Source organism: Budorcas taxicolor, chromosome 2 (genome assembly GCF_023091745.1).
Source record: "Budorcas taxicolor isolate Tak-1 chromosome 2, Takin1.1, whole genome shotgun sequence".
Taxonomy (NCBI): domain Eukaryota; kingdom Metazoa; phylum Chordata; class Mammalia; order Artiodactyla; family Bovidae; genus Budorcas; species Budorcas taxicolor.
In genome coordinates, this window is record NC_068911.1 from 10279184 (window position 1) to 10306341 (window position 27158).

Below are 27158 nucleotides of genomic sequence, written 5' to 3' on the forward strand. Positions count from 1 at the left end.
TTCCGCCGGGGCGTAAGGTCAAGGGTCACCAATATGGCGGCGCCCAGGAGCTGGTAAGGCGTGAGACGGAGGATGGCGGTGGCGACGCTGGCGGCGGTGGCTCGGCTGGGGCGCCGGCTGAGTGGGCTGGGGCCGGGCCGCGGACACTGGACAGCGGCCGGACGCTCGCGGAGCCGGCGCGAGGCGGCGGAGGCCGAGGCGGATGCGCCAGTGTTCCAGTATGTGGGCGAGCGTGCGACTCGCGCCGACCGAATCTTCGTGTGGGGCTTCAGCTTCTCCGGGGCGCTGGGAGTGCCCACCTTCGTGCTGCCCGGCTCCGGACCTCAGCCCCGCGCCGGCTCGCGGCCGCGCCGCAGGATCCAGGCCGTGCCCTACCGCCTGGAGCTGGACCAAAAGGTGAGGACTGCGGCTTCTTCCCTCTCTCCCTCGGTGCCGCTCTCTAGCCTTCGCCATTCCTCCTGAGACCTTCTTGGAGGGTTGGCGACGATGGGTGGACAAACTTCGGGGAGAACGACCCTCCCCGAAGGGGAGGGTGTTGTGTCCGGCTCGCATCATTCGCGCGACACCCCGTGAGCCGGGCTCGTTGCCACAGTTACTGGAGAGGAAGGGGAGGCTCAGAGAGGTTAAGGGACCGGCCCATTGCCCCACAGTTGGTAGGTGTTCGGTACTTAGGGATTCGCCCTCGGACCAGACTCCAGAAGTTCTGCTGCTAGGAAAGCTGACTTCAAAAGGTCTGAGAAAATGTGGGCCAGCTGGAGTCGGTGAATAGCTCGGAAAGGAAATGTTAACTGGAGTAGTAACAGGAATGAGAGCGAGGATGAGAGGTCTAAACACACTGGAATGGTTGCACAGGAGGCCCCTGAGTTGACACAGACTTGAAAAGATGCAGTAAAGAACCGCTCCCGGAGGGCGCCTTATTGTGGCAGCCAGTATCTAGAAAAGCAGAAATGGATGTTTAGGAGAGGTCCTTGCTTGCCGTGGTTGTGGACATCTTGGTAGGTGGTGGAAAAGAAGCAGATTGGACCACTTTGGCTTCTGACTTTTCTGTCAAGGATAACACATGATCTTTTGCCCTAAATAGGGAGCACCGGAGAAACGGGGATTAACCTTCAGTGAAAGATTGTTTAACTTCTTAATGTTGAGTTGTGAGAGTTATTTATGTGTTCTGGATGTAGGTGCTTTATCACATATCTGATATGTGCATATATTTTCTGCCAGTTCTTGATTTTATTTTAATAGTGTCCTTCAGGAAGCAAAAGTTTTTAATTTGAATGAAGTTCAGTTGATGAGGTTTTCTGGTGTGGATCAGGCATTTGGTATATCTAAGAAACCTTTGCCCATCCCAAGATTGCAAAGATAATTTTCCTATGTTTTTGCCTAGGATCTTCATAGTTTGAGTTCTTATATTTTGGTCTGTGGAGCCAGTCATTTGAGTTAATTTTTGTGTATGGTATGTGGGCCTCCCGGGTGGCTCAGTGGTAAAGAATGCCTGCCAATGCAGGAGATGCAGTTGGGACGATCCCCTGGAGGAGGAAATGGCTGGCTAGCCACTCCACTATTCTTGCTTGGGAAATCCCAAGGACAGAGGAGCCTGGCAGGTTCATGGGGTCGCCGCAGAGTCGGACAGACTTAGCAACTAACTTTTCTGTAATCTAGGGAGTCAGTCTCCCCTGCTGTGTGTGGCTGCTGACATTGCTTGTGTTTCTGTTTTGTTCCGCCCCCCTCTCCCAGCTGTCCTTTTTTTTTTTTTTTAAAGTCAGACTTCTTGGGGTTTGCCAGTGATTTGGGCAGAGGCTGTGCTCAGACACCTTGAGCTAGTAAGTTTTCTGCTCTCTGCTTTGATTCTGTGTGTGGGTTGGGGATCACATTAAAAGTTCAGCCTGATCTCAGGTTGGCCTCAGCTCTTCTTCCCACTGGGAGCTCCTTGTGCAGTTTCCCTGTCAGCTGTGCAGGTGTGAAGAGCTTTCTGTGACTCTCATTTCTAGGACCTGCCCGTTACATTTCTCCTTCCCAGTCAGGATTGCAACCTCAGACTCACTGAATTGCGAATCTTCCTTGTTTGTTTCCTGCTGAATTTGCTGTAGGGCATGAGTTTTCACCCTTTACCCCACATTAAGTCTGTCTAAGCAACAAAACTGATGGTTTTCACCGTCAGCACTGCCCTTTTCTGACTCCTGTGCCGGCTGAGCTGGGTTAGCTGGAGCAACTTGGGACAAGAAGTCTACAAACCCTGGTATTTCTTGCCTGTAGGTCTAGCAGCCCTTTGTGAGTAATTTCTTGATTTGTTTGCCTTTGATTGACTTCTGGAGCCCTGAAATGGTTGTGGTTTTTTTTTTTTTTTACAGTTTTCTCCAGTTTTATGCTTGTTTTCTGGGGGAAATATTAGCTAACCTCTTTACACCACCAGAGTTGGAAAGTCCCCTTCTGGCGCTTTATTATGACAAACATTGCTTAATGCTGACTCTGTGTCAAGTAGTGTTCAAAGCCTTTTCACTTACTGGCAGATTTAATAATATAGCAGGTGCTACCCAAATATTTGTTGGCTGTTGAATAAACAGAGGAGAGTAATCGTATAGTGTGCTGGGCAGTGGCTTCTGAACTCAGTTTTCTGTGATTCCTGCTGTGTGGTCAGGGGTTGTCTCCTGCGTCCCCAGTGGGTCATTTCCTTGGAGGTGGAGCCGTTCCAAGAGACCAGAGGACTGAGGTGTTTTTTTGTTTTTACTGATGTAGTGGTGCATCTGTGTATGTTCCTTGTGAATGTTATGAGAGAAAATGTCACAGGGCAGAAGGAGGGATCTATAACTTTTGGATGACTCGATTAAACAGGTCATCAAATTTAAAAAGAAATATTTAGCTCACTTTCTTCAAGATATGCTGGAGTTAAAAAATGTAAAAACAGAACAAAACTCATGTTTGTTCATTATCATGGTAAGCTAGCATTTTCATCAGGATTAGGTTAGATTTACATGTAGTCTCTGAGATCAACTATGAAGGCCTTTGGTAAACTATAAACAGCCAAGAGATAATGGAGGAACATTAGGGTGACCATGTAATTTGTTCTCATTTGCTTGAGAGTGAACTTTAGGGCATCAGGTGTAAACCAGGATTGTCTCAGGCCCCTCGGTATTGTGGAAAGGGAGTTGACCTTAGAGCCAGGCTGCCTTTGGTTTGTTACCAGCCCCACTGAAGACTCAGTTTCCTTATCAGATCTGTGAAGGTGGGGATCAGGCAGTGTGTCATATTCATGGTGGCTGTGATGACTAACTCTTCTTCATGGAAGTAGTGGTTTGAGACTATAACAATGTAGCATAAGGATTAATAGCACACACTCCGCAATCAGCTTAGGCAAGTTACCTAATCTCTCAGTGCAGTTCAGTTCAGTCGCTCAGTCGTGTCCGACTCTTTGCGACCCCATGAATCGCAGCACTCCAGGCCTCCCTGTCCATCACCAACTCCCGGAGTTCACTCAGACTCACGTCCATCGAGTCCGTGATGCCATCCAGCCATCTCATCCTCGGTTGTCCCCTTCTCCTCCTGCCCCCAATCCCTCCCAGCATCAGAGTCTTTTCCAATGAGTCACCTCTTCTCATGAGGTGGCCAGAGTACTGGAGTTTCAGCTTTAGCATCATTCCTTCCAAAGAAATCCCAGGGCTGATGTCCTTCAGAATGGACTGGTTGGATCTCCTTGCAGTCCAAGGGACTCTCAAGAGTCTTCTCCAACACCACAGTTCAAAAGCATCAATTCTTTGGCGCTCAGCCTTCTTCACAGTCCAACTCTCACATCCATACATGACCACAGGAAAAGCCATAGCCTTGACTAGACAGACCTTAGTTGGCAAAGTAATGTCTCTGCTTTTGAATATACTATCTAGGTTGATCATAACTTTTCTTCCAAGGAGTAAGCGTCTTTTAATTTCATGGCTGCAGTCACCATCTGCAGTGATTTTGGAGCCCAAAAAAATAAAGTCTGACACTGTTTCCATTGTTTCCCCATCTATTTCCCATGAAGTGATGAGGCCAGATGCCGTGATCTTCGTTTTCTGAATGTTGAGCTTTAAGCCAACTTTTTCACTCTCCTCTTTCACTTTCATCAAGAGACTTTTTAGCTCCTCTTCACTTTCTGCCATGAGGGTGGTGTCATCTGCATATCTGAGGTTATTGATATTTCTCCCGGCAGTCTTGATTCCAGCTTGTGTTTTTTCCAGCCCAGCGTTTCTCATGATGTACTCTGCATATAAGTTAAATAAGCAGGGTGACAATATACAGCCTTGACATACTCCTTTTCCTATTTGGAACCAGTCTGTGTTCCATGTCCAGTTCTAACTGTTGCTTCCTGGCCTGCATACAGATTTCTCAAGAGGCAGGTTAGGTGGTCTGGTATTCCCGTCTCTTTCAGAATCTTCCATAGTTTATTGTGATCGACACAGTCAAAGGCTTTGGCATAGTCAATAAAGCAGAAATAGATGTTTTTCTGGAACTGTCTTGCTTTTCCCATGATCCAGAGGATGTTGGCAATTTGATCTCTGGTTCCTCTGCCATTTCTAAAACCAGCTTGAATATCAGGGAGTTCACGGTTCATGTATTGCTGAAGCCTGGCTTGGAGAATTTTGAGCATGACTTTACTAGCATGTGAGATGAGTGCAATTGTGCGGTAGTTTGAGCATTCTTTGGCATTGCCTTTCTTTGGAATTGGAATGAAAACGGACCTTTTCCAGTCCTGTGGCCACTGCTGAGTTTTCCAAATTTGCTGGCATATTGAGTGCAGCACTTTCACAGCATCATCTTTCAGGATTTGAAACAGCTCAACTGGAATTCCGTCACTTCCACTAGCTTTGTTCGTAGTGATGCTTTCTAAGGCCTACTTGACTTCACATTCCAGGATGTCTGGCTCTAGATTAGTGATCACACCATCATGATTATCTGGGTCGTGAAGATCTGTTTTGTACAGTTCTTCCGTGTATTCTTGCCACCTCTTCTTAATATCTTCTGCTTCTGTTAGGTCCAGACCATTTCTGTCCTTGATCGAGGCCATCTTTTCATGAAATGTTCCCTTGTTACCTCTAATTTTCTTGAAGAGATCTCTAGTCTTTCCCATTCTGTTGTTTTCCTTTATTTCTTTGCATTGATCGCTGAAGAAGGCTTTCTTATCTCTCCTTGCTATTCTTTGGAACTCTGCATTCAGATGCTTATATCTTTCCTTTTCTCCTATGCTTTTCGCCTCTCTTCTTTTCACAGCTATTTGTAAGGCCTCCGCAGACAGCCATTTTGCTTTTTTGCATTTCTTTTCCATGGGGATGGTCTTGATCCCTGTCTCCTGTACAATGTCACGAACCTCAGTCCATAGTTCATCAGGCACTCTATCTATCAGATCTAGGCCCTTAAATCTATTTCTCACTTCCATTGTATAATCATAAGGGATTTGATTTAGGTCATACCTGAATGGTCTACCGGTTTTCCCTACTTTCTTCAGTTTAAGTCTGAATTTGGCAATAAGGAGTTCATGATCTGAGCCACAGTCAGCTCCTGGTCTTGTTTTTGCTGACTGTACAGAGCTTCTCCACCTTTGGCTGCATAGAATATAATCAATCTGATTTCGGTGTTGACCATCTGGTGATGTCCATGTGTAGAGTCTTCTCTTGTGTTGTTGGAAGAGGGTGTTTGCTATGACCAGTGCATTTTCTTGGCAAAACTCTATTAGTCTTTGCCCTGCTTCATTCTGCATTCCAAGGCCAAATTTGCCTGTTACTCCAGGTGTTTCTTGACTTCCTACTTTTGCATTCCAGTCCCCTATAATGAAAAGGACATCTTTTTTGGGTGTTAGTTCTAAAAGGTCTTGTAGGTCTTCATAAAACCGTTCAACTTCAGCTTCTTCAGCATTACTGGTTGGGGCATAGACTTGGATAACTGTGATGTTGAATGATTTGCCTTGGAGACGAGCAGAGATCATTCTGTCGTTTTTGAGATTGCATACAAGTACTGCATTTCGGACTCTTTTTGCTGACCATGATGGCTACTCCATTTCTTCTGAGGGATTCCTGCCCGCAGTGGTAGATATAATGGTCATCTGAGTTAAATTCACCCATTCCAGTCCATTTTAGTTTGCTGATTCCTAGAATGTCGACGTTCACCCTTGCCATCTCTTGTTTGACCACTTTCAATTTGCCTTGATTCATGGACCTGACATTCCAGGTTCCTATGCAATATTGCTCTTTACAGCATCGGATCTTGCTTCTAGGAGGTTTGCTTTTCTTATATACCAAATACTACTGTTACTACCCTTAATAATAAGCACATTATATAGCTCTTACATTAAGCCAGGTACTGTTTACTCTTAAGAGTTTTAACTATATTAACTCATTTAGTCTTCACAACTACTCCTAACTGTTATAGGAGAGACACTGTTGTTAACTATTTTGCATATAGGGCAAGAGACACAGAGAAGTTAAGTAGTCTGTCTCAGGTTACACAGCTGGTAAAGGGCTGCTGCTGCTGCTGCTGCTGCTGCTGCTGCTGCTGCTGCTGCTGCTAAGTCGCTTCAGTCGTGTCCGACTCTGTGCAACCCCATAGACGGCAGCCCACCAGGCTCCGGCGTCCTTGGGATTGTCCAGGCAAGAACACTGGACTGGGTTGCCATTTCCTCCTCCAATGCATGAAAGTGAAAAGTGAAAGTGAAGTTGCTCAGTCGTGTCCGACTCCTAGCGACCCCACGGACTGCAGCCTACCAGGCTCCTCCGTCCATGGGATTTTCCAGGCAAGAGTACTGGAGTGGGGTGCCATTGCCTTCTCCGGGTAAAGGTCTACCAGTGGTCAACCATTTGATCTTGCCAAGATTCAAACTAAAACTAAGGTAGTCTTCAAGTTTACCGTGCGAGACTATGTCTTGGTGAATGGGGATCATTTGATACCTAGACCACTGGGTGGCTGAAGATTGAATGAGGTTGTGCATATCAAGCCTTAACACGTGGTAAACCTCCAGTAAGTGTTAGTTGCTATAGTAATAGTGTTGGTTCTTGAAATGGATAAACAACCTGTGATTTATTGCTGGGAAAACTTATGTCCCATATCAGTCAATGCTTTATGGGAATTTTTTTTTTCCTTTGAGATTTCATCTGCCGCCTGTGGATATGGATTCACGTTGCTCTCTTCTAAAACCAAGGATATTACGAAAGTTTGGGGTATGGGGCTCAACAAAGATTCCCAGCTTGGATTTCACAGGAGCCGGAAAGATAAAAGTAAGTATTCTCACCTTGGTTTCTCCCTACTGTGAGTGATCTGAAAAGGCACTTTGATTTTTAAGAATATGGTTTCATAAACCAAACCATAGCAACAAAATAGATGGAGTCTTTAAAGTGTTGTTTGAAACCATCTAGACCAGATTATTTTTCAGCCTGTTTGGTAATAACATTGAACCTTTAGGCAAAGGAGCATTTGCTGATGAGTAAAGGTATTCTTTTTGGCCCCAAAGACATGACCCTTTCTTCCCTAGCTTGGAGGTCACTTGAAATATTCTGCAGTGCCTACAATATGGCCTAAGGGGAAAAATTCAATGAAATCCTTAAGATGGAGGTTTGATTCCAGGTATTTGAAACTTGAATTGTAAAAACGTTAATTATTTATAATGACAGTTTTACAAGTAGACAGTAGTAAATCAATTATAAGTACAATAAGAAGCATTTTTTTTTATAATAAAGGACTAATTACCCAGAAATATACTGGATAAACCTTCTCTTCCATTTTTTCCTATTCCTTTATTCATATGCAAATATATTAAAAATATAATTTTGATTACAGCATATGTTTTGTTTTCTGCCTTTCTTCACTTAATTTTATATTGGGAGTCTTTTATCAATTAGTGCCGAAGTCTTTATTAGCTGCGAGATGCCACGTTACCTGCTTTATGCCCTTTACTGTGTGTGGACATGGACGGAAGAGGCTAGCGCACCCGGTGTACTGCCACCAGCTCCAGCAGTCATCAGCTCACGCATCGTATTCTGTTCAGCCTCCACCATCCCCCTCGACAAATGTGAAGCAAATCCTCACATTATTGATTTTTTTCATGAATATTTCAGTATATATCTAAAAAAATTAAGAATTCTTAAAAAAAAAAAAGATACCATTATCACACCCAAAAATAATTAGCAGTATAGTCATTTGATATCAGCAGATATCCAGTGTTTATTTTATTTTATTTTTCTTTATGGCTATGCTGCTTGGCTTGCAGGATCTCAGCTACTTGACCAGAGATTAAACCCTGGGTAATTAAACTTTCACAGCAGTGAAAGTGCCAAACCCTGACCGCCAGGGAACTCCCCCCGCAGTGTTTAAATCGCCTATTATCTCATAAGTATCATTAGGTTTATATTTTCAAAAAATTATTTGAATCAAGGTCCAGATAAAGGCCAGACATTGCTTGGTTGATGAGACTTTTGAAAGTCTTTTGAGTCTGCGTCCGTCTTTTTCTCCTTGGCACTCACTTACTGAAGGCATCATGGTGATTGTCCTGCAGGGGTGTCCAGGCTGGGGTGTGCTGATCGCACCCCCGTGGCGCTGTGTGGTCTCCTGTCCTCTTTCTTTCCTGTCAGTTGGCGGCTGGAAGTGAGCCAGATTTCCCGAGCGCTGTAACACTTCAGATTCCCTTCAAATGTTATGTCTTTGCTGCTTCCTAGGCCCTTAGGGGTCAGTGACTATAGTAATAGGAGACGTGAGGTTTTTAGTATTTTAAAATACAGAATTTTCGCAGTTAATAAGGCTGATACACTAACAGCGTTATCCAGTGCCTTTGGTTTAGCTTAGAGTTACATTATCATCTTGTGATAAATTACAGTTATTCCATGCTGATCAAAAGCTCTGTTTGAAAATTATATCAGTCACAAGTGAATACCAACAGGCATGTGTGATAGTAACGCCATATATTTGGTAAATGAAATGTTTTTAAACGTGGGATTCATAGGTGAAAAGAGTAGGGTCGTGAGTGGTTGAGAACCAGGACACTGGCAGATCTTAACTCCAGCCTGTTACAAATATTCAGAAGTTCTTCGTTTAAAACCTACTGTAGTGAAAGTGTCATACCTCAGTCATGTCCCTCTCTTTGTGACCCCATGGACTGTAGCCTCAGGCTCTTCTATCTGTGGAATTCTCCAGGCAAGAATACTGGAGTAGAGTGCCATTTCCTCCTCCAGGGGATCTTCCCGACCTAGGAATCGCCTGCATTCCAGACAGATTCTTTACTGTCTGAGTCACCAGGGAAGCCCAAAACGTACTGTAGGAATTCCCTATATAGGCCAATTCTCCAGTAGGATTGTAAAGAACAATAAGATTCTTTGGGGTGCCTTCTAAAACACTTTCCTCCCTTTCTCACTTATTTAAATATTAAAATTTTCTGTTTTGAATAGATGACCTACATGCTTCAGAATCTTAAAGGCGCGGTTAAATGTGTAGTGACAAGTGTGCTTTCCACTTCCGTCCTCCAGGCCACACAGCTCTTCTCCCTGAAGACAGCATATGTCAGCAGTTTCCAGTTTATCCTCCTAGAGAGATTTTGTGCGTGTGGAAGGAAGCACATGCATCTATGTATTCTTTTTACTTTTACTCTGAGTGGTATCATACTATATATGCTCTTCTTCACTCTGCTGATGCATTCTAATGGGGGCTGCAGGCAGACAGTGCTTTTCCTTTCCTTAAAAATCCAGAAGGTGGGACTTCCCTGGTGCTCTAGCTGCGAAGACTCCACACTGCCACTGTGGGGGTGTGGGTTTGATCCCTGGTCTGGGAGCTAATATTCTGCAGGCTGTGTGTTGTGGCCAAAAAAGAAAAAAAAAAATCCAGCAGGTTTTAAATGACATGGGAAGAGATTTCTTTAATAGGACTAAGTATGCTTTACAGTAACTCATCGTGTGATGGACGCCGGGGACGGGGAGCGGGGCCGGAGTTCTCGTCTCAGCTCTGCCCGTAATGTGCGCCTCCGGGCTGTGTAACATGTGCGCACCTGCTCGATCTCGTTTCAGCGAGGGGATACGAGTACGTGCTGGAGCCCTCGCCCGTGCCGCTGCCACTGGACAGGCCCCAGGAGACGCGGGTGCTGCAGGTCTCCTGTGGCAGAGCCCACTCGCTCGTCCTGACGGATGGTGAAGGAGGTGATGGACCTGTCCCGGGGTGTGGGAGCGGGGGCGCCGCTTTCCTGCGGCTGGGCCTGAAGGGGTCGTGGTGCTGGGCCCCATCTAGTTAGTGAAGCTGTTGGTATTTCCCTAGCAAGTCAGTGGGATGGCTCAAGAGAGCGGTGTGGGGCCGACCTTGGCAACTCTTCCATGTTCTTTGCCCTCTGTGGCTCTTGGAAAATCTCTGTCTGTATTTATAAACATGATGGCACGCACCGTGTCGTGAGCTACTTCTCCTTAGCCCCGGAGCCACCAAGCCGGACTCTGTGTGTAGGTGTAGATGGCTTTCCCTCGTACTGAAAGCAGCCTGTTTGCTGACACGCCAGACAGTGTGTGTGTGTGTGTGTGTGTGTGTAGATGGCTTTTCTCTTGTAGTGAGAGTAGCCTGTTTGCTGACACTTCTTCCACGTGGGGTGGGGGTGGAGAGTTTCCCTAGTTCAAGCTCCTGGCTCACCCCGGCCCTCTTCAGAAGAGCGGTTGTTTCCAGGGGAAGGTCAGCTTGACTAAAGTTTTCAAATTTCACTTTTTTGGCTTAGCGTGCTTTGTAGGAAATGGTGAAGGTGGTGTTAGGAACTCTTTTGTGGGGAGGCTTGGCTTTGAGGGCAGCGTCGTTGACAGGTCCAGGGAATGGGGGTGCTGAGGCCTTTCTTTCACAAGATGTGCTCACCTCATCATGTGGCGTTCCTGAGAAGCACCCCCAGGACCCAGGCGGGGAGGAAGAAGGCATGGCAACAGCGGCCTGAGCTGTCTTGGCTGGCCTGGACCCCAGCACTCCCGTAGGGGCGCCTGCAGAGGCTGGGAATGTTGGAGAAGGAAGCTGAGTGGCAGCTGGGGCGAGTGGTTGGACTAGAACCACATGTGAGACTCCCCTCCCAGTCTTGAGGATTCCAGGACCCTGCAGAGCTGATTTGATTGGCGCTTTATCCTTTAGTCTTCAGCATGGGGAATAATTCTTACGGGCAGTGCGGAAGAAAGGTGGTCGAGAATGAAATTTATAGGTGAGTTCCCGAAATTGCTACCCCTTCCCCAGGTTGTGTCGAGTGTTAAACACTTTGTGAGATGTGAGAGACCCCTGGAGTCGTAAAACGCAGTGGGAGGTCCCCGGAAGGCGTGGAGAGCATCATTCTGGTGTGAGTGGGAGGGAGGGCGCCTTAGCCTTAGTCTGATGCTGGAATGTCTTTGATTTCATTTGTTGCTTCCACCAGACTGATTAACTTAAAAATTCCCTCTAGCTGCTCATATTATGCTAGTAGGTCTAAATAACATTCAGAAGTCTGCAGCATATGAAGTCACCAGAGGATTTTGTTTTGTTTCACTTTCACGCCCAGACCTCCCTCTTCCTTGTATTTGACCCTGGGTTTCCCTGACGTTACCGTGTGCATGTGGGGGCCGCTGGTTGGGGTGACGAGAGGGGCTGGAATCACTCAGTGCTTACCATGCTTCTCCCCAAATTTCTCCTGGCTGTAGTGAAAGTCACAGAGTTCATAGGATGCAGGACTTCGATGGACAGGTGGTCCAGGTAAGAGATGGGGGCTGAGGACCACTGGTCTTGCCCCCCGACTCCCCACCCGGAGGTGATTTTGAAAGGGTGAAATTTGGGTGAGCTGATGACAAACTGTTACGGTGATTTTCTGAATTAATAAATGATTTTAGTAAGTATTGTTGCCAGCCTGTTCTAGGTCAGGGCTTACTCCAACTTGTGGGGATACAAAGTTTAATAAAAATTGGGGAGGGTGAGTAACACTCTGGGGAGAGGCAGGTTATATACCAGCAGTATCAGAGTGTAATTCGAGCTCTGCGTTCCAGGCTGCTTTATCCTGCTGACCATCTTATTCTCATCCATGGTACAGTGTCTGGCACATGGTAGATACTTAACTGTGTAAATGAATGTACACAGAAAGCGCTTATGAGGGCACCAGAAGGAGATCTATTATTACTCCTACCCAGGGTGGACTGGAAGGAGAGAAGGGCTTCTGGAGGAGGGTATGGTTCCTAGGGTGGAGTGGGGTGGAGGGGCGCTCGGGTTCTCTCCTTAGGACACCAGGCACCGTTTTGCTTTTAGCCAGAGCAGTTTCAGGGGAGCGGGAGACACAGGCCAGACTGTGCTGGATTGAGAAAGAGTCGGCCGTGGAGCAGGGCGGGGCAGCCTGCCGCCCGGCCCCTGCGGCACTCTGGAGTGGTGGGCAGTGGTGCCTAGCTTTGGGCACTGGGGCCAGGACAGCAGGGTGCTAAGGATTCCTTTTCACCAGTCATCTCGCCTCCGTTTGTGTGGTAGGTTGCCTGCGGCCAGGACCACAGTCTGTTCCTGACGGATCAAGGAGAAGTGTATTCTTGTGGATGGGGTGCGGACGGGCAGACAGGTAGTGTCCCTTCCTCCCCCGCCCCCTCCCCGGGGGATGGCGCAGCTGCCTTCATCCGGCCCTTCGCTCTTCCTGTCCCTTCCCACGTGTCCCCTCCCTGACCCTCACCCCCAGCTTCTGGATTGGACAGAGGACTGGGGCTGCCCCACCATCCAAGTCTGAGTCTTTTCAGAGACAAATGCCCCCTAACGGGAGCTCGGCTTCAACTGATTTGAGAAGAATGTGATTAAGGGAGAGAGGACTGAGAGAGAGGAGCTTTATCATCCTCGCGCAGCTTACCTCTCCGTGTTCCGTGTCTGTCTGAAGGGAGGACCGTAAATTTAAGATTTAAACCTTGTGTAAATCCTCTATCATCCCGCCACCTCAACACGTCATCTTTGTCCCTCGACTCATGTTTTTTCCCTGTCCTTATTCATATGTGAATATTGTTTATGGTACTCAGAGGTGTGGTTTTTATATGCCTGTTTTATTGTTAAATTTACATGAAACATTTTCCCACGTTGGTATAATTTGCACAGTTTTTAATATTTGTATGATAGAGCATCCAGTTCATGTACTATTAGGTAAATTAATAATTTAGGTATTTTATCGGGTAGCTACTCATTACCCTGTAGTCAGGAGGCACACTTTTGGCGGGGGGGTGGGGGGGATGCAGTAACCATTGCAGATACGACGTTTGTCACATATACGTGTCTAGCTTTTCCCTTTATTTTGATTGTTGCCCTGGGATAAATTTCCCAGGCGTGGGTCAGAGGATTAGAATATTTTTATTGTTTTCAGGATATACTGTTGTATTATTGCTTTCCAAAAGTTTCACTATTGGAAATGACTTACGTTGGCGTCAGCAGTGTACAGAAGTACTGATTTAATCGTCAGCCCTCTAGCAGGGATTATTGTCAGTTTAAGTGTCCTGGTTTAATCCCAGTGCCAGTTTTTAAAGTGTGCATTTCTTTAGTATATGTAAAGTTGAAGCTCCCTTTTTATTTTTTCAAATCTTGGTGTGAGTAACTTAAAAATCAGCTTTTTATAAAAAGAATGAAATTGGTACATTTTTGACAGCATAGACCAAGGAATGAGGTGAAAGTCCCGGTGCTGGAGAGAACCCTGGTTTAGTTTCCTGGCGCCACTCCAGAAATCTGCTGTCACGTGGCCTCACTGCCCTTGCTCGCCAGGCTCTGAGTCCAGCCCCGCGGGCCCCCTGCACCCTGATCGGGAGCCCCCTCCTCTGCTGCCACAGGGCCTTTGCACATGCTGTTCCCTCAGCCTGGCATGCTCTTCTTCACTCTCCCTTTCATCCTGAGACCTTGGCTTGAGGTTATCTCTTCAGTGAAGGTCCCCCTGACCTTCGGGTCTAAAGCAGTTTCTATCTCAGTCTGCAGGTTCTTTCATAACCCTTCAACATTAGAGTTAATTTTTAAAAATCTTTTTTAGTATATAGATTATATTTGGTGTATGCTGCTGCTGCTGCTAAGTCGCTTCAGTCGTGTCTGACTCTGTGCAACCCCATAGACGGCAGCACACCAGGCTCCTCTGTCCCTGGGATTCTCCAGGCAAGAACACTGGAGTGGGTTGCCGTTTCCTTCTCCATATTTGGTGTATACAAAAGATGATATACAGGATTTGCGTTGCCTGTTGCTGGCGGGTGTTGCCAGTCTGACACTGCTTTGGGCTCCTTGGAGGAAACCTAGTGTAAGCAGAGCTTTGTGGTTTGGGGGTCTCCCTCATCTGCTGCCCAAGGGGTTACCCTCCATCGCCGAGCTGATAGCAACGTTTGCCCTCCTGGCAAGCCCTGTCTTTTCCTCGGCTCACTGTTTACCACACCAGTTTGCCAGTTTTCTATTTGTTGTTTTCGGGGGATGGCATGGGGGGTTGACACTGCATGGGCTCTTAGAAATTTCCTTTAGTTTCTCCCAAGTGCCTCCAGCAGTGCCTCAGGAATTGCTTGTTGTAACTTTGGTTTCCCGGTGCATATAGAAGTTGTGTTTCTACTGTAGTCTATTAAGTGTGCAATAGTATTATGTCTAAAACAAACAATGTACATATCTTCATTAAAACAATACTGCCTCCAAAGTGTTCACCGTCACCTGACAGTACAGGGTTGCCTCAGACCTTCAGTTTGTTAACAGTGCAGTAGCTGCAAAGTGCAGTGGAATGAGTTGTGCCTGTATGTTGTATACGAGGTCTGATAGGCCCATTGTGTGGTGGCGTTTCATCTTGAAAAGGTTTCTAACTTGAATCAGACTTAGGAAATATCAAGAGTTTTGCATGTAAATGATCACTCTGATGTTTTTAGAGAACATGGAACAGGAAGTTGTGCAGCGTGCAGAGGGAACTGATTAGGATTCTGAGTTGATCTTTGCAAAGTGCTTAAAACGGTGTTTGGCACATAGTAAGTCAAGGCAAGTGTTTGAGTAACGCAATTTTCCATCGTGTCAGGCCTGGGTCACTACAATATCACCAGCACGCCCACCAAGCTGGGCGGAGACCTGGCTGGAGTGAACGTCGTCCAGGTGGCCACCTACGGGGACTGCTGCCTGGCCGTGTCAGCCGATGGCAGCCTCTTCGGCTGGGGCAACTCTGAGTACCTGCAGCTGGCCTCTGTCACCGACTCCACACAGGTACGCGGTCACTGGCAGCCTGGGCCGGGGGCTTGGAAGTGGTGTTAAGGACATGTGGAAGAGGTCCGTCACCAAGGGGAGATGTGCAGACTCCTGTGTAGGCCTCGCCTGAGCTGAGGCTGCCTCTTCAAGGGGCCGAGTGCTTGACGATCTCTTTGGAGCCTAGAAAGAAAGCTCAGGTTCAAAAGCCTTCATTATCAATACTTCTATAAGCTAGTCCTGGCTTAGAGCAGTAGTTAGGGTATGTCTGTGTGCCCTGTCCTGTTCTGAAAGGGGAAGTGAGGCTGTTTACACACGTTCCTGCAACATCCCAGTGGGCCTTTTGCTGCTGTCCAGAGTGTGTGCCCCTTGATGAAGACGCCATGCGGCCTCCAGGTCATGCAGGAGAGCCCCGGCACCTAGCCTGTGGTGTCTCCCCAATGCGACCCCACCGTCACCGCAGGGGGCCACCATCCGTACAATGCAGTAGGGTTTTAAACGTTCTATTAAGGGAAGTTCCAAATATAAGCAAAAAGTAGGCCTTACTGCATAATTAATTTCTATGTAGCCATTACCCATATTCAATAATTGCCAACCAATGGTGCGTTTAAAAAAATGGATAATTTACTGTTTTAGATTGTATGACTTATTGGGTTTTAGTACATTCACAAGGCTGTGTAACTGTCACCAGGACCTAGTTCCAGAGCATTTTCGTCAACCCTCCCCACCCTCCTCTCCAAAAAGCCCTGCACACCTGATGGCCAGTTCCGTCGCATCTGCAATCTCATCTGCTTCTCTGTCCTGCATTACTTTGAAGCAAATCCTAGACTTTATAAATCAGTACGTGTCTCTAAGTGATAACGACTTAATATCATCAAGCTTCTGACAACATACAGAAGAGTTTTAAATATATGTTAATAGGTAAAGAAATACGCACGAAGGGATAAAGTTCAGCTAATCAGATGCAAATAATTGGTTTTCTGTGGTCTGACACACTGGCTGGAAGTGGCTGCAGATTCGGTGCTGAACTTCCCAGTAGCCAAAACAGAAGAAAAGGTGATCAGTTATTATTTCAATGTGTTTATTTTTATTTATTCACTGGGTTGTGTCAGATCTTAGTTGTGGCATGTGGGACCTAGTTCCCTGACCAGGGATTGAACCCGGGCCTCCTGGAGTGGGAAGCTCAGAGTCTTAGCCACTGTATCACCAGGGAAGTCCCAGAAAACGTGGTCATTTAATGATTCATTGTTTTCGTAAGATAAACTGCAAATAAAGTGTTCAGGAGAAGGACTGGGCTTCCTGATACCAAGGCCTGAGATCAGTGCTGCACGGCCTTCCCGTGGGGACAGGTCTAGGGTCATGTCGTTGTAACCTGTGCTGTGTAACAAATGACCCTACCATGTGATGGCTAAAACAACCCATATTTATTCTCTCTCAGTTTTTGTGAGTCAGATCTAGGGCTGGCTTGGCTGGGTCTTTGGCTCTGAGTCTCTTTCTTGGGGTTCACCTTGGGAGGGCTCTGCCCCTGGGCCCACACTGGTGGTTTGCAGCGGGGTGCAGGTCCCCATGGACTGCTGACCCCGGGGCCCCTGGGCCTCACTGGCGCTTGGCCAGCTCACAGCGGTTGGCCGAGCCTTCCTCGGCTCCTTGCCATGCAGGCGTCTCCGCGTGGCGGCTCCCAGCGCGGCAGCTGGCTTCAGCCGAGCAGGCAGACGAGAGGGTGAGCGAGCGTGTCAGTGAGACAGAAGCCAGTGCTCTACAAGTTCATCCCAGTAGTGGCTTCCCCTCACATTTGCTGGCGTTCTGTTGTGTAGAAGCAAGTCACCAGCCCAGCCCCCCACACGGCAGGGCACAGACGGTACAAGGTGTGACCTGCAGGAGACAGGTCCCGTGTTTGGAAGCAGTCCACCACAGCCCTGATCCTTCACGTGGCCTGAGCCTCACTCTATCAGGGACAGCAGTGGTGCATTTCCATGGCTGTTTGCTGGAGCGTTTCTCAGCCTTTGCTGAGGGCCGTGTGCCAGAGCCCAGTTGGGCAGAGGAGCCGTGTGAGCCGGGTAGTGGACGCCAGGCCCGGCCAGCAGCCTTGTGCCATCTAAGATCAGTAAGCCCCTTTAGTTAGCTTAGGGGTCGTTATCCTCCAGCTGTTTCCATCTGCCCGTGACTCTGAAAAGACCCCTATCTGTCACTGAAGCTCTTAAAATCCATCTTTCCAAGACCAAAGCCTGCTGGAAGGCTAAGTAGGCCACTTGGCCGTCTCTAGGCACTGCAGGTTCAGAACATCCTGGAGTGAATCCGTGCTCATCCCCCCACCCTGGCCCTTCTCCATCGTTTCCCACGTCCACTCACCCTCTTGAAGTCACATCCTTCTCTCACTTGGAACCCGTACTGCCTCCCCGTTATGCTCAGGGTAGAGACCAGATCCTTCCCGTGGTCAGCCGCCGTCCCACGTGGTCTGGTTTCCCTTCTCTCTGCCGGCATCTTGCAAATACTCCCCCTCGTTCCCGGCTGCGGCCACCCTGACTTGCTGAAACTCCTGAGTGTGCCACGCGCGCCTCGCCCTCGCTGCACTTCCACCTGCCCGACCTGGGGTTTCCTTTTCTCCTCCCCTGGCTGCTTCCTCCTGACTACGCTCCCGACACGCGCCCTCCTTTCACTGGACTCAGCGCAGGTTCATCCTGCGTTCATCTTGGCTGACGTCTGCCTCCTCCACTGGACTGCACTCCCAGAGCGGGACAGGGTGTCCTGCTCCCTCGTCTCCCCCGTGCCCTGTTAGATCCTCAGCACCTGCACGGTTTTCGGGATTATCTAGGGGAGGGCATGAATGAACTGGGACTTAGACCTACCCTGTACATGAAATAGTGTTTCCATGTTCTTGCTGGTTTGTCTTCCTGACGGTGTGGCCCCTTTGATGCAGGTGAACGTCCCCCGGTGCTTGCCCTTCTCAGGAGTAGGGCGGGTGAAGCAGGCTGCGTGTGGGGGCACAGGCTGCGCGGTGTTAAACGGTGAGCCCCTCTTGCGGGCTGTTCCCTGGGAAGCTGCGGGTAGGATGGGTGCGGAAGGGCTGGTGTCCACTGGGTCCAGCTCTCAGTGTGGGGAGTGGGCCTGTGGGAAGATCAGAGTTCAGTCCACAGAGAGGGAGGGTGACTGATGTTCTTGACAGAAGGCTAACAGCTGTGATTTATACATTGACAAAGAGCCAGCGTAGAACTGAGGATTGCAGACCCCTGGCTTGCTTGCTTCCTCTCCCTGAGCCTGGGCCAAAGACTCCAGCCCTGCCTTCTCCAGAGAGACTGTGCCGAGAGCCCACGGGCACACAGGAGAAGAGGCCTAGGGTCGGGATCCTGAGAGCCACGCCCCCTGGGATTACGCATCTGGCACCACTGATCAGTGTGAAACTTTTTATAAACTGAAAGTCATTGCGAGTTTTAGAATCTGGCCAGGAGTCGTGTGGGTACTTAGCTCCATCTCCTGCTCCGTGTTGGGAAAAGCTGTCCTTGTAAGGCTCCCCTGTGTTCACGTGGGGTCTGTGGGTGATTTATGGAGCAGCCCTGTCCAGCACCCTCAAGATCTGGGATGTCTGTGTTCTGAGATTGGTTAGCTGGCTAGACATCCTCCACAAGCACGAATTTGAAAGAGGAGAAAAGAAACATTAATTTAAGTATCTATCTCAACATGTTCTTGCCAAGCAAGAGGAGGGAAAAGAAAAAAGGAAAAAAATGCATGTGGACGTAACACATCTTGGTGGTGTGGTTTGAATTTCTTGAGAGGGAGGGCTGTGCTTGGTTTGACTTCCTGACCGTTGTTTTTACTGTAATCCAGGAGAAGGACATGTTTTCGTCTGGGGCTACGGAATTCTTGGGAAGGGACCAAACCTCTTGGAAACCGCTCTTCCAGAAATGATTCCACCCACTCTCTTTGGCCTGGCGGAGTTCAACCCAGGAGTCCAGGTCTCCCGCATTCGCTGCGGGCTGAGCCACTTCGCCGCCCTGACCAGTAAGTGACCAGGCCCCTGCAGCCCCGAGGCCTGGCCGGGCCTCTCGGGGTCAGCCCCCGGCTGTGGGCCACTCTGTTTCCATCCATCCAGCGGAGTGGCGCCCTTGTGTGGATAATTAGAGAGAGCGGCTGATCCAGAAGTTGTTCGGCTTGAGGTTGTGTAATGTGTCTCCTTTTCATCCCGGAGGTTTGTTTTCGGTTCATCTGGTTTGTGGTTAGGCTAACATTACAGTGAGTTTCTCAAGAGGACACAGTCGGTGGTTGGGAGAGGGGACCCTGGAGTGGGCCCGGGGGAAACCAGTGGGGGTTTGGCGGCATCCGTGGTGGGCGAGCAGGAAGTGACTGCGCGGGGCTTCCTCCTGGCCATGCCCACCCCTTGTCCAGCCTGGAGCGCAGGAGGCGCATGGGTCAGGCCGTCCTGTGGTTTCGGGGAGGTGGATGTGCCCTGTTTCTCCAGAGTGCTGGGGGAGAGTGATCAAAGGGGAGGCGGAAATGGAGGCTTTCTCAGAGGTCTGCCCAATTACAAAGCCATGAGCTATCCAGTTACCCTGCAGACCTCCAGCGTGTCTGCGCTTCTCGATTACAGCCCTCATCCCACCACCGCGGCTGTCGGGTCAATTCGCTCCTCTTTAGTTGACTTGAAAAGACTGAACTAAACATTTCATTTTATGACTTTTAAGTATTATAAATTCGCCTTTTCCTTGCAATTTTAAAGACCTTTCCGTCTCCTGGCAAGTAGTTATTTTCTTCTTGAAGCATCTGAGCTGGGACGGTCAGTTTGGGGTCCCCGTCGTCTGTTCTCTGGCCTCCTGCTAGCGTGAGGCCCGCTCCAGATGAGCGCCCCCTGGAGGCTCCAGAGTCCACGGCCTCTCGGTCGCGCTCTGTGTTTCGGTTTGGGGGTTTTGAAGCAGCGGCAGCTGCTGTGCTGGGGGTGCGCAGTGCTGTCTGACTGTGCCCTGAGGCACCCCAGTGATAGCAGGGGGAACTGGGGTGAACCCTCCCCACCCCCCACGCAGGGTCAGCCACCTCCATCTGCAAATATATGTGTCACATGAGCGTTTTAAAGCTGTTCCGACGTGGCAAAGAAGAGTTGGTAGGGGTGGATTCTAAAGGTGACGATTATCTGTAATTTCCCAAATATTCAAGGCTTAAATTGTATGCAAAGTCACGAACTTCAGAATCCACACACAGCCTTCACCTATGACTAAGGTAGATTCCTTTGTCTGCTGTTCTGCCATGTAGCTGTGTGGGTCACACTGAAATGAAATCCTACTTAGATTTCCCCTAGAACCCAGCAGCCACCCTCCCAGTGCCAGTGACTGTTCCTCAGGAGAGGGAGCCTGGGGCCCAGGTGTCTCCCCTGTCCCCGGGCCTGGCATTGACCTGCGGCCATCTGGTTTCCCCTGAGGTACCCTCTTGGGTGGAAGACCAAGGAGGGCAGGCAGAGCAGAGGCTCTGACGTATGTCACCGAAGGGCCCTTTACTGAGCCAGCCGGGTTGTTTCAGTCCCAGCTCCTGTGTGTCCGTCCTTCTTCCCACCACCAGAGCCTTCTGCCTGCTGGGGCTGTGAATGGGGCCTCTGTGCTGAGGATGCCCCAAGCTGGTGCGGAAGAAAGTCTGGACTGAGGGCCTGTCCCAGTCTGGGGGTTCGTCCTGGAGGCTGGGGTTCCCAGAGCCCCAGTCAGTGTCCTGGCCTGTTCCTACAGCACTCTGCCTGTCCTCTTCCTTCAGGGCACTTGTTACAGTTGGAAATCATGCATTTGTTGGGTTATTTATTTTTCGCTGTTGGACTGGCTCCACCTGGATGAGGACAGGAACATGCCTGTCGGTCCCCATGCCGTCCCAGCTCCTAGCACACAGACGTAGACCCAGCCCAGAGAGGCGCCCCGTCACCATGTGTCCCTTGACCAAGTGCTCCTGAGACCAGACAAGGAATGACAGATTATCCTACTTCTCACTCTGTCCGGGTGTGACTGGGATTTGAGGATGCTGAGATCTCAGGATTGTGGAGCTCAGGGTCACACAGCTGGGCGATGGGGTTTGTCCACAAGGGCTGAGCAGAGGGGGCTGTGTGTGCAGGAGCCCCTGGGCCCACCTCTGGGCATGTGCTCATCTCCCCTGAGAAAGACGCTGCCTGAATCTGGGCTGGGACACGTGTTTGGTTTGGGGATGGTACTGTTTACTTGTCCCTTCAAAAGCAAGCATTAATAAAGCCAGGGAGAAATTGAAGGTTAACACTGATCTTTTTGTACCGGCTCCTAGAAGGCCTATTCTTATGAACCTTCCTCCTCTTGGAGACTTGCCCTTGGCCTAAGCCCCAACCAAGCCACCGTTGTTTTTTCTTTGCAGACCGAGGAGAGCTGTTTGTGTGGGGCAAGAACATCCGAGGGTGCCTGGGAATCGGTCGCCTGGAAGACCAGTACTTCCCATGGAGGGTAAGGCTGGGCTGGGCAGCCTGAGGGTGTGCCTGCGGAGCCGACAGTGCACGCAGCAGCCGGGCCGGTGCCGGGTCCTCAGGGCGCTTCGGGGAGGAGTGGGCTGCAGGCCGGGTGTCCCCGCTCTCCACAAGGGAGGGGGTGGGCTGAAGGAGCTGACGTGCCAGGAGCTGTTCACCGAGGCCCGTGGAGAGGAATGGTTTACAGCGAATTTAAAAGAAAGCAGGATGTTTAATATTTCGAGTGCCTTACCACAGCCACCAGACCGAAACATCAAGGCTCTTCTCAGGAGGAGGCGCAATTATACAGAAAGGCTAATTTCACAATTAAAGGGAGAGTCCTTCTTAAGTTGTAGTTTATCTTCATGTTGTTTACTAAGTCAGTTCTTTAAGTTCTTCTAAACAAGGCTGTTTATTCTTTTGAGTACAGAATATATGGACCTGGTACAAAATGTATTATGAAAAATAAGCCTCCCATCTCCTGTCCCAGAGGCAGCTTCTGGTTTCATCCTTCCCTTCCGGAGATGGTCTCTGTAGAGAATCAGGCGCTTGTGTGCATGCGTGCTTGTGTGTGTTCGTGTGTGTGTGTGTGTGTGTGTGTGTGTGTGTGTGTGTGTGTGTGTGCTTGTGTGCCTAAATGTTTTGTTTTGAAGGATCATTTTTAATAATGTATTTTGAGGTTGTGTAAAAGCATCTTTTAAAAAAACACATAAAAATGCAAAAGAGATGTTTTAATTTTTAAAAAGATGATTTATCTGTCAAAAACCCACGGAAAGTGTCTGGAGGCACTTTGGTATTTCACTGGCTGTTTCTCGCTCCCAGCCCTTCCCTTAGCTCTTGGCTCTCCTGGCTCCCGTGAACTTCGCTGGCCTTCCCTCTGGTGCAGTCTCCAAGAGACACTGGTCAGAGGGAGGCTTTGAACTTGTTGGGGAAAGATGAGTGCACCCCCGAGTTGTTCCCAGTCTGAGGGGGCGGCGCCGCTGTCCTCTGGGGACCCCAGCCCGGGAGAGGAGAGGTGTAGTGGCGGCGGGCAGTGGTCGGCTGCTCCAGGAGTAGGAGCGTGGGGCAGTCAGGATCCCACTTGTCCTTCGGGAGCCCCGACCCCACCCCAAGGGCTCCCTTCTGTGGGAGCAGCTTGGGAAATGGCCGAGCAACCGGGCTTTGAATGAATGACCACTGTGACTCAAGGCTCTCCAATTGCTTTCATTTCCTCAAATTAGAGCGAAGATCAGCCGTGAAGTCGGGTTTGACATCAGAGGGTGTCTTCACTGCTGAAGTGGCCAGGCCAGGCTTGGCCTCTGAGGTGGAGCAGAAGGCGCCAGGCCTGCGGGCGGACCTGTTGCTGTTCAGGCTGGACCCCGAGCGTCCCTCTGACATGCTCCCGGCCCCCACGCCATCAGGGCAAGGACGCTCCGGTCTGTTCCTGCGACGGCCGCCCTCAGGCCACGTGCTGTCTCCTCTTGGGCATCTGCAGAGCTCCTTCGCCCCCTTGTCTCCTTTTGGTTGGGGTGGGAGGATGGTGCCGAGGTCCATGCCGGCTCCAGGATGTGGGGCTGGGGCTCTGGGAGAGCGATAGAGACGGGAGCCAGTCTCCCATCAGCTGGGTTGGACCCTTAGAGGTTAGCCTGATGGTGAGTAGTTGGACCTTCTCCAGTCTGTTCTCTGGGAGAGTGATGGAGACGGGAGCCAGTCTCCCATCAGCTGGGTTGGACCCTTAAAGGTTAGTCTCTGATGTTGAGTAGTTGGACCTTCTCCAGTCTGTTCTGTTGACTCACTTAAAAAACAATTGCAAGTGATTTTTATTCCTTAAAAAATTATGTTTTCTTACTTATCTTCAGCAAGGGATATGTTACATCATTTAAAAAGTATTCTACAAAAGGGGAAAAAAAAAGTAGAACCATGTTTGTAGCTCCTATAGTGGTACTAACTGGTTATTCTTAGACCCACAGAACCGGGGCTTTTCTCATGGTTCACAGGCCCAGGAGGTGACGTCTGAGTCACCTGATCCAAGCTTCTCCTTCCAGGAGCATCCAGGATGTCTTCCTGCTCCACGTTGGTGCTCAGAGAGGTTCGGTGATCTCTTTAAGGTCACGCACCTAGTGAGAAGCAGAGCCCAGATTCAGACTCAGTGTCTGACTTGGAGATGTCGCCAAGGTCCGCCTCCTCTCTGAGGGCCTGAGCTGGGTCCCCTGCCGTGGAGGAGAGGGCATGTGCAGAGGGAGCCCCTCTGTGCAACAGCGGCCCCGCGCCCTGGGCTCAGGCTGCAGCCCTGCCCAGGGAAGGGTGGCGGCCATCCTGGGGGCGAGGCGCTCTGCCGGTGAAGGTGGGGCTGTCCCCCCAGCCTGCGCCCGTAAACACTGACTTCCCAGTCGCCCAGCTGTCTGCTGTGCTGGGCTGCGATGCGAACTTGGCCTCGCTGGTTGGTTGGAGCCCGGCCTGGGGACCCTCTGCCTTCAGGGCCCCTTTCTTACTTGGCCTCTTCGGGAGCCGCAGGCTGTGGCAGTTCTGACGCCCTGGGGGAGGATGTGCTGTGGGGCCGGGCCCCCTCACAGGCTGGGCGGGCTCCCCTCGGCTGTAGCCCCGCCTCTGGGTGCCAGGCAGGGTGTCTTTGGGTGCAGCTGAGTAGGGACGTGGCGAGTCTGGCGGCCCGGTCACAGCTGGTCCAGTGCTCCTCTTGGCCTTCCTCTGTCCCTGACCTGGTGGGCGTGTGTCTTGGGAACCTGCCCTTGTGTAGAGTTGCTCCTACACTAATTCTGCTCACACTCTTCAGAGTTACTCAGGGCAGATATGGTTCGGCTTCTGGAACTGTTTGCCTCTGCAATAATGGGAGTGTAAATTGGTTTAAAATAGAAAGTCCTTTTAACCTTGAGGAGGACACAAATAGAACATGGCTGAGGGCAGCCGTCTCCTGGACTCAGTTCAGAGGCTGTGGGGCCGCCTGCTTCTCCCCAGAGAGGCTCCCGGGGCCAGCGTCAGCCAGGGCCATGTGGCCCCCTCTGCCTTGGGCTGTTGGGCCACAGCCCTAGGGGAACAAGGACAGAGGCGCTTAAGCGCAGCCGCTTGGCTGCTGGTCAGCGCGGAGAGTGGCCTCCCCCGGGGAAGGTCAACAAAGGCGCCCTCGCGGCCGGGGAGGTTGCTGGGAGCTCACCTGGCCGGGCACCCCGGGCAGCGTGTTTTCTTCTGCCTCCCTGGCCAGCCCCGAGCACTTTATGCAGCTCTGGGCCCTTGCTTGAGCCGGGGGCACCGCGGTGTGTTTGCTCAGTGATTCCTGTGACAGGTTTTGCTAAGGGCATTTGTTTAGCGCAGGGCCGGCAGCACGACTTGGTGCTAGTGTCCGTTTGCCTTGCGGCCCGGAGCCCTTAATGGACTTGTCTCTGAACCGTGGATGCTGCTGCCTCGGGGCTTTTAAAAGGCCAGGCCATCTGGCCGGGGTCGTCCCCTCGGAAGCTCAGTAAACTCCGCAGGCTGTTGCAGAGCCGTCTCCAGCTGTCACTTTGCCGCCCAGGGGAGGGCGGGCAGGACTCGGGTGCAGGCAGGAGAGCAGCACCCGCGCCCGGCAGAGGCCGGGGAGGAGCCGGGGCTGGAGCTCTAAGGAGACACCCCCAGCGGCACTCTGCACACAGCGTCTCTGGGAGAGCAGAAACCAGTGAGAAGTCATTTCCAATTCCTAGGGAAGGTGGGGAGCAGGGCAGACGACGACGCGGTGGTATCCAGAGGCAATAACACCTTTCTCTTCTACTGAATGTCATTTTATATGGTAGCCATGTGACTGTCACCTATTCAAATCAATAGCAATAATAATAACAACAGTAATGATACTACAATAGGAGAAAGCCAAGTGCCCTTCTCCTGGAGAGCTGGGGGGCTGTGTGGGCCTGGGGATCCCGCTGGTGTCGTGGGCACCGTGGAGTGTGTCTGTGCCCTTCTCCAGGGCGCAGCTGTGGAGCTGAGGGACGACGAACGTCCGTGTAAAGGCCAGCAGGCCAGGCCGTGGCCTCCACCCCCGCGCAGGGTTGTCTGCCGTGTAAAGGCCAGCAGGCCAGGCCATGGCATCCACCCCCGCGTGGCGTTGGCCCTGCCGGTGAGAACGTGTTGGCAGGGCCGCCAGCCGGGCCTCTGGCCCCTTCTGAGACGCAGTCAGCACCCCTTCTGCAGCCTGCCCGGGCCTGGGGCTGATGGGTGAGGCGAGTGAGGACACTGGCCTGGCAGGACTCCTCTCTGCAGTGGCCCCGCAGGCAGGACGGGGTGGGACGGTTTCTGGAGCCACTCAGGGAGCTGTCTGGTGACCCCTGGGGCAGGTGGCCACCCCTGGGGAGTCGCTGTTACTGGGGAGCAGCCTCTGTGGGGTGTCCACGCCCTGGGACGGCGCACGCAGGGGCCCAGAGTGGCCTCTCGGGGGTGGGGGGTGTTGCCCTTGACTGAGTGGGGAGTTGGGATGGCCCCTCCCAGCTGACCTGCCAGGTGTGTGTAGGTGGCTGAGGCTCAGACGGTTCCATTGCTGACCCAGAGGCAGAGCCAGGGTCAGCCCTCGCTGGGCCCCCGCCAGGCTACCCCCCCTCACGGTGCGCTGGGTCTCGCTTTTTTAGGTGACTATGCCTGGGGAGCCCGTGGATGTGGCGTGTGGCGTGGATCATATGGTGACTCTGGCCAGGTCCTTCATCTGAACCTCCTCCTCTATCTGCTGGAGCCCAGGACCGCCTGGCCTGCTCAGCCAGGGCAGCGCGGGGCTCTGGGTGGGGCCCGAGAGGGTCAGGGCCCTCCGTGCGCTGGGCCGCACTCCCCACAGCCTGGAGCGGGGTGACTAGAAGTGCCGGAGGCGGTCCCGCCTCTAGCCCAGGGTGAGGTGCTTGGCACAGACTCTGCCCCTGGGCTGAGTGGCCCTAGCAGGGCAAGGACGATCTGTTTCATCTCAGCTCCTTCCCAGGGACACACGGTGGCATCTGCTGTCTGGTCTTCAGAGAGCTTATCCGCTCAGCCATCTCTGCGTGCTGCTGGGACGCTAGCTGACAGCCCTGCGCGGGCGTTCTCCCTGGAAATGCCAGTGGGCACCAGCCTGGAACCCTGTGGCCCTACAACAGTCACCTGCCTTGAAACACTTCTTCCTGCCTGGCTCAGAAGACTTGAGAGGCCCCTTGGGAAGATGAGCAAGGCCAGATTTCTGCGGGCCAAGGGCTTTGAACAGAATCCACGAAAGCTTGGCTGGAGCGCTTGCCTTGGAGAAGGAAAACTCAGATGGTGAAAAACGTTTGCGTTAGTAACGTAACATGTCCTTTTCTTTAACATCTCTTAAAAGTCTTTTTTGGAATAAAGTCTATTTTCTGCCTTTTCATTTGTAAGAACTTGAGAGGCCTTTTTATTTTATCCTAATCATTTAGGGATTAGCTTTCCAAAACATGGCATTTGGTAAAGAGGCTACTAGAAGCCAGTGAAAGGTACTCTGGAAGACAGTCCCGCTTGGAAACTTTTCTGACCAGAGCCTGCCCCCGCATTGCAACTGGGAGAGAACGATGCGGTATAAAAATAACCAGTTATCACGTCACAATCCGGGGTCTCACTCAAGGTGTACATACATCCCCCTCCTTTTACCTGTTCACTCAACAAATGTTTACTGTTGTGT

At 50.8% G+C, this 27158-nt stretch overlaps 1 protein-coding gene across 1 annotated transcript; it reads left to right on the plus strand.

Annotated features, from left to right (window-relative positions):
- The first annotated feature begins 72 nt into the window (after positions 1-72).
- Positions 73-26874, plus strand: RCC1L (RCC1 like). Its single transcript, XM_052654760.1, has 11 exons — positions 73-396; positions 7103-7232; positions 10005-10133; positions 11086-11152; positions 11622-11673; positions 12430-12514; positions 14951-15132; positions 18029-18116; positions 18934-19107; positions 21457-21542; positions 26128-26874. Exons 1-11 carry the CDS (start codon positions 73-75, stop codon positions 26203-26205), a joined length of 1395 nt encoding a protein of 464 aa, XP_052510720.1. The 3' UTR covers positions 26206-26874.
- Positions 26875-27158: the final 284 nt, after the last annotated feature.

Bases quoted from the DNA above. Each gene is read 5' to 3' on its own strand.
- RCC1L (XM_052654760.1), top strand. From the start codon at position 73: ATGGCGGTGGCGACGCTGGCGGCGGTGGCTCGGCTGGGGCGCCGGCTG. The intron at 11,674-12,429 runs GTAAGAGATGGG...TTTGTGTGGTAG, and splicing joins TCGATGGACAGGTGGTCCAG to GTTGCCTGCGGCCAGGACCA. The intron at 15,133-18,028 runs GTACGCGGTCAC...CCTTTGATGCAG, and splicing joins CTGTCACCGACTCCACACAG to GTGAACGTCCCCCGGTGCTT.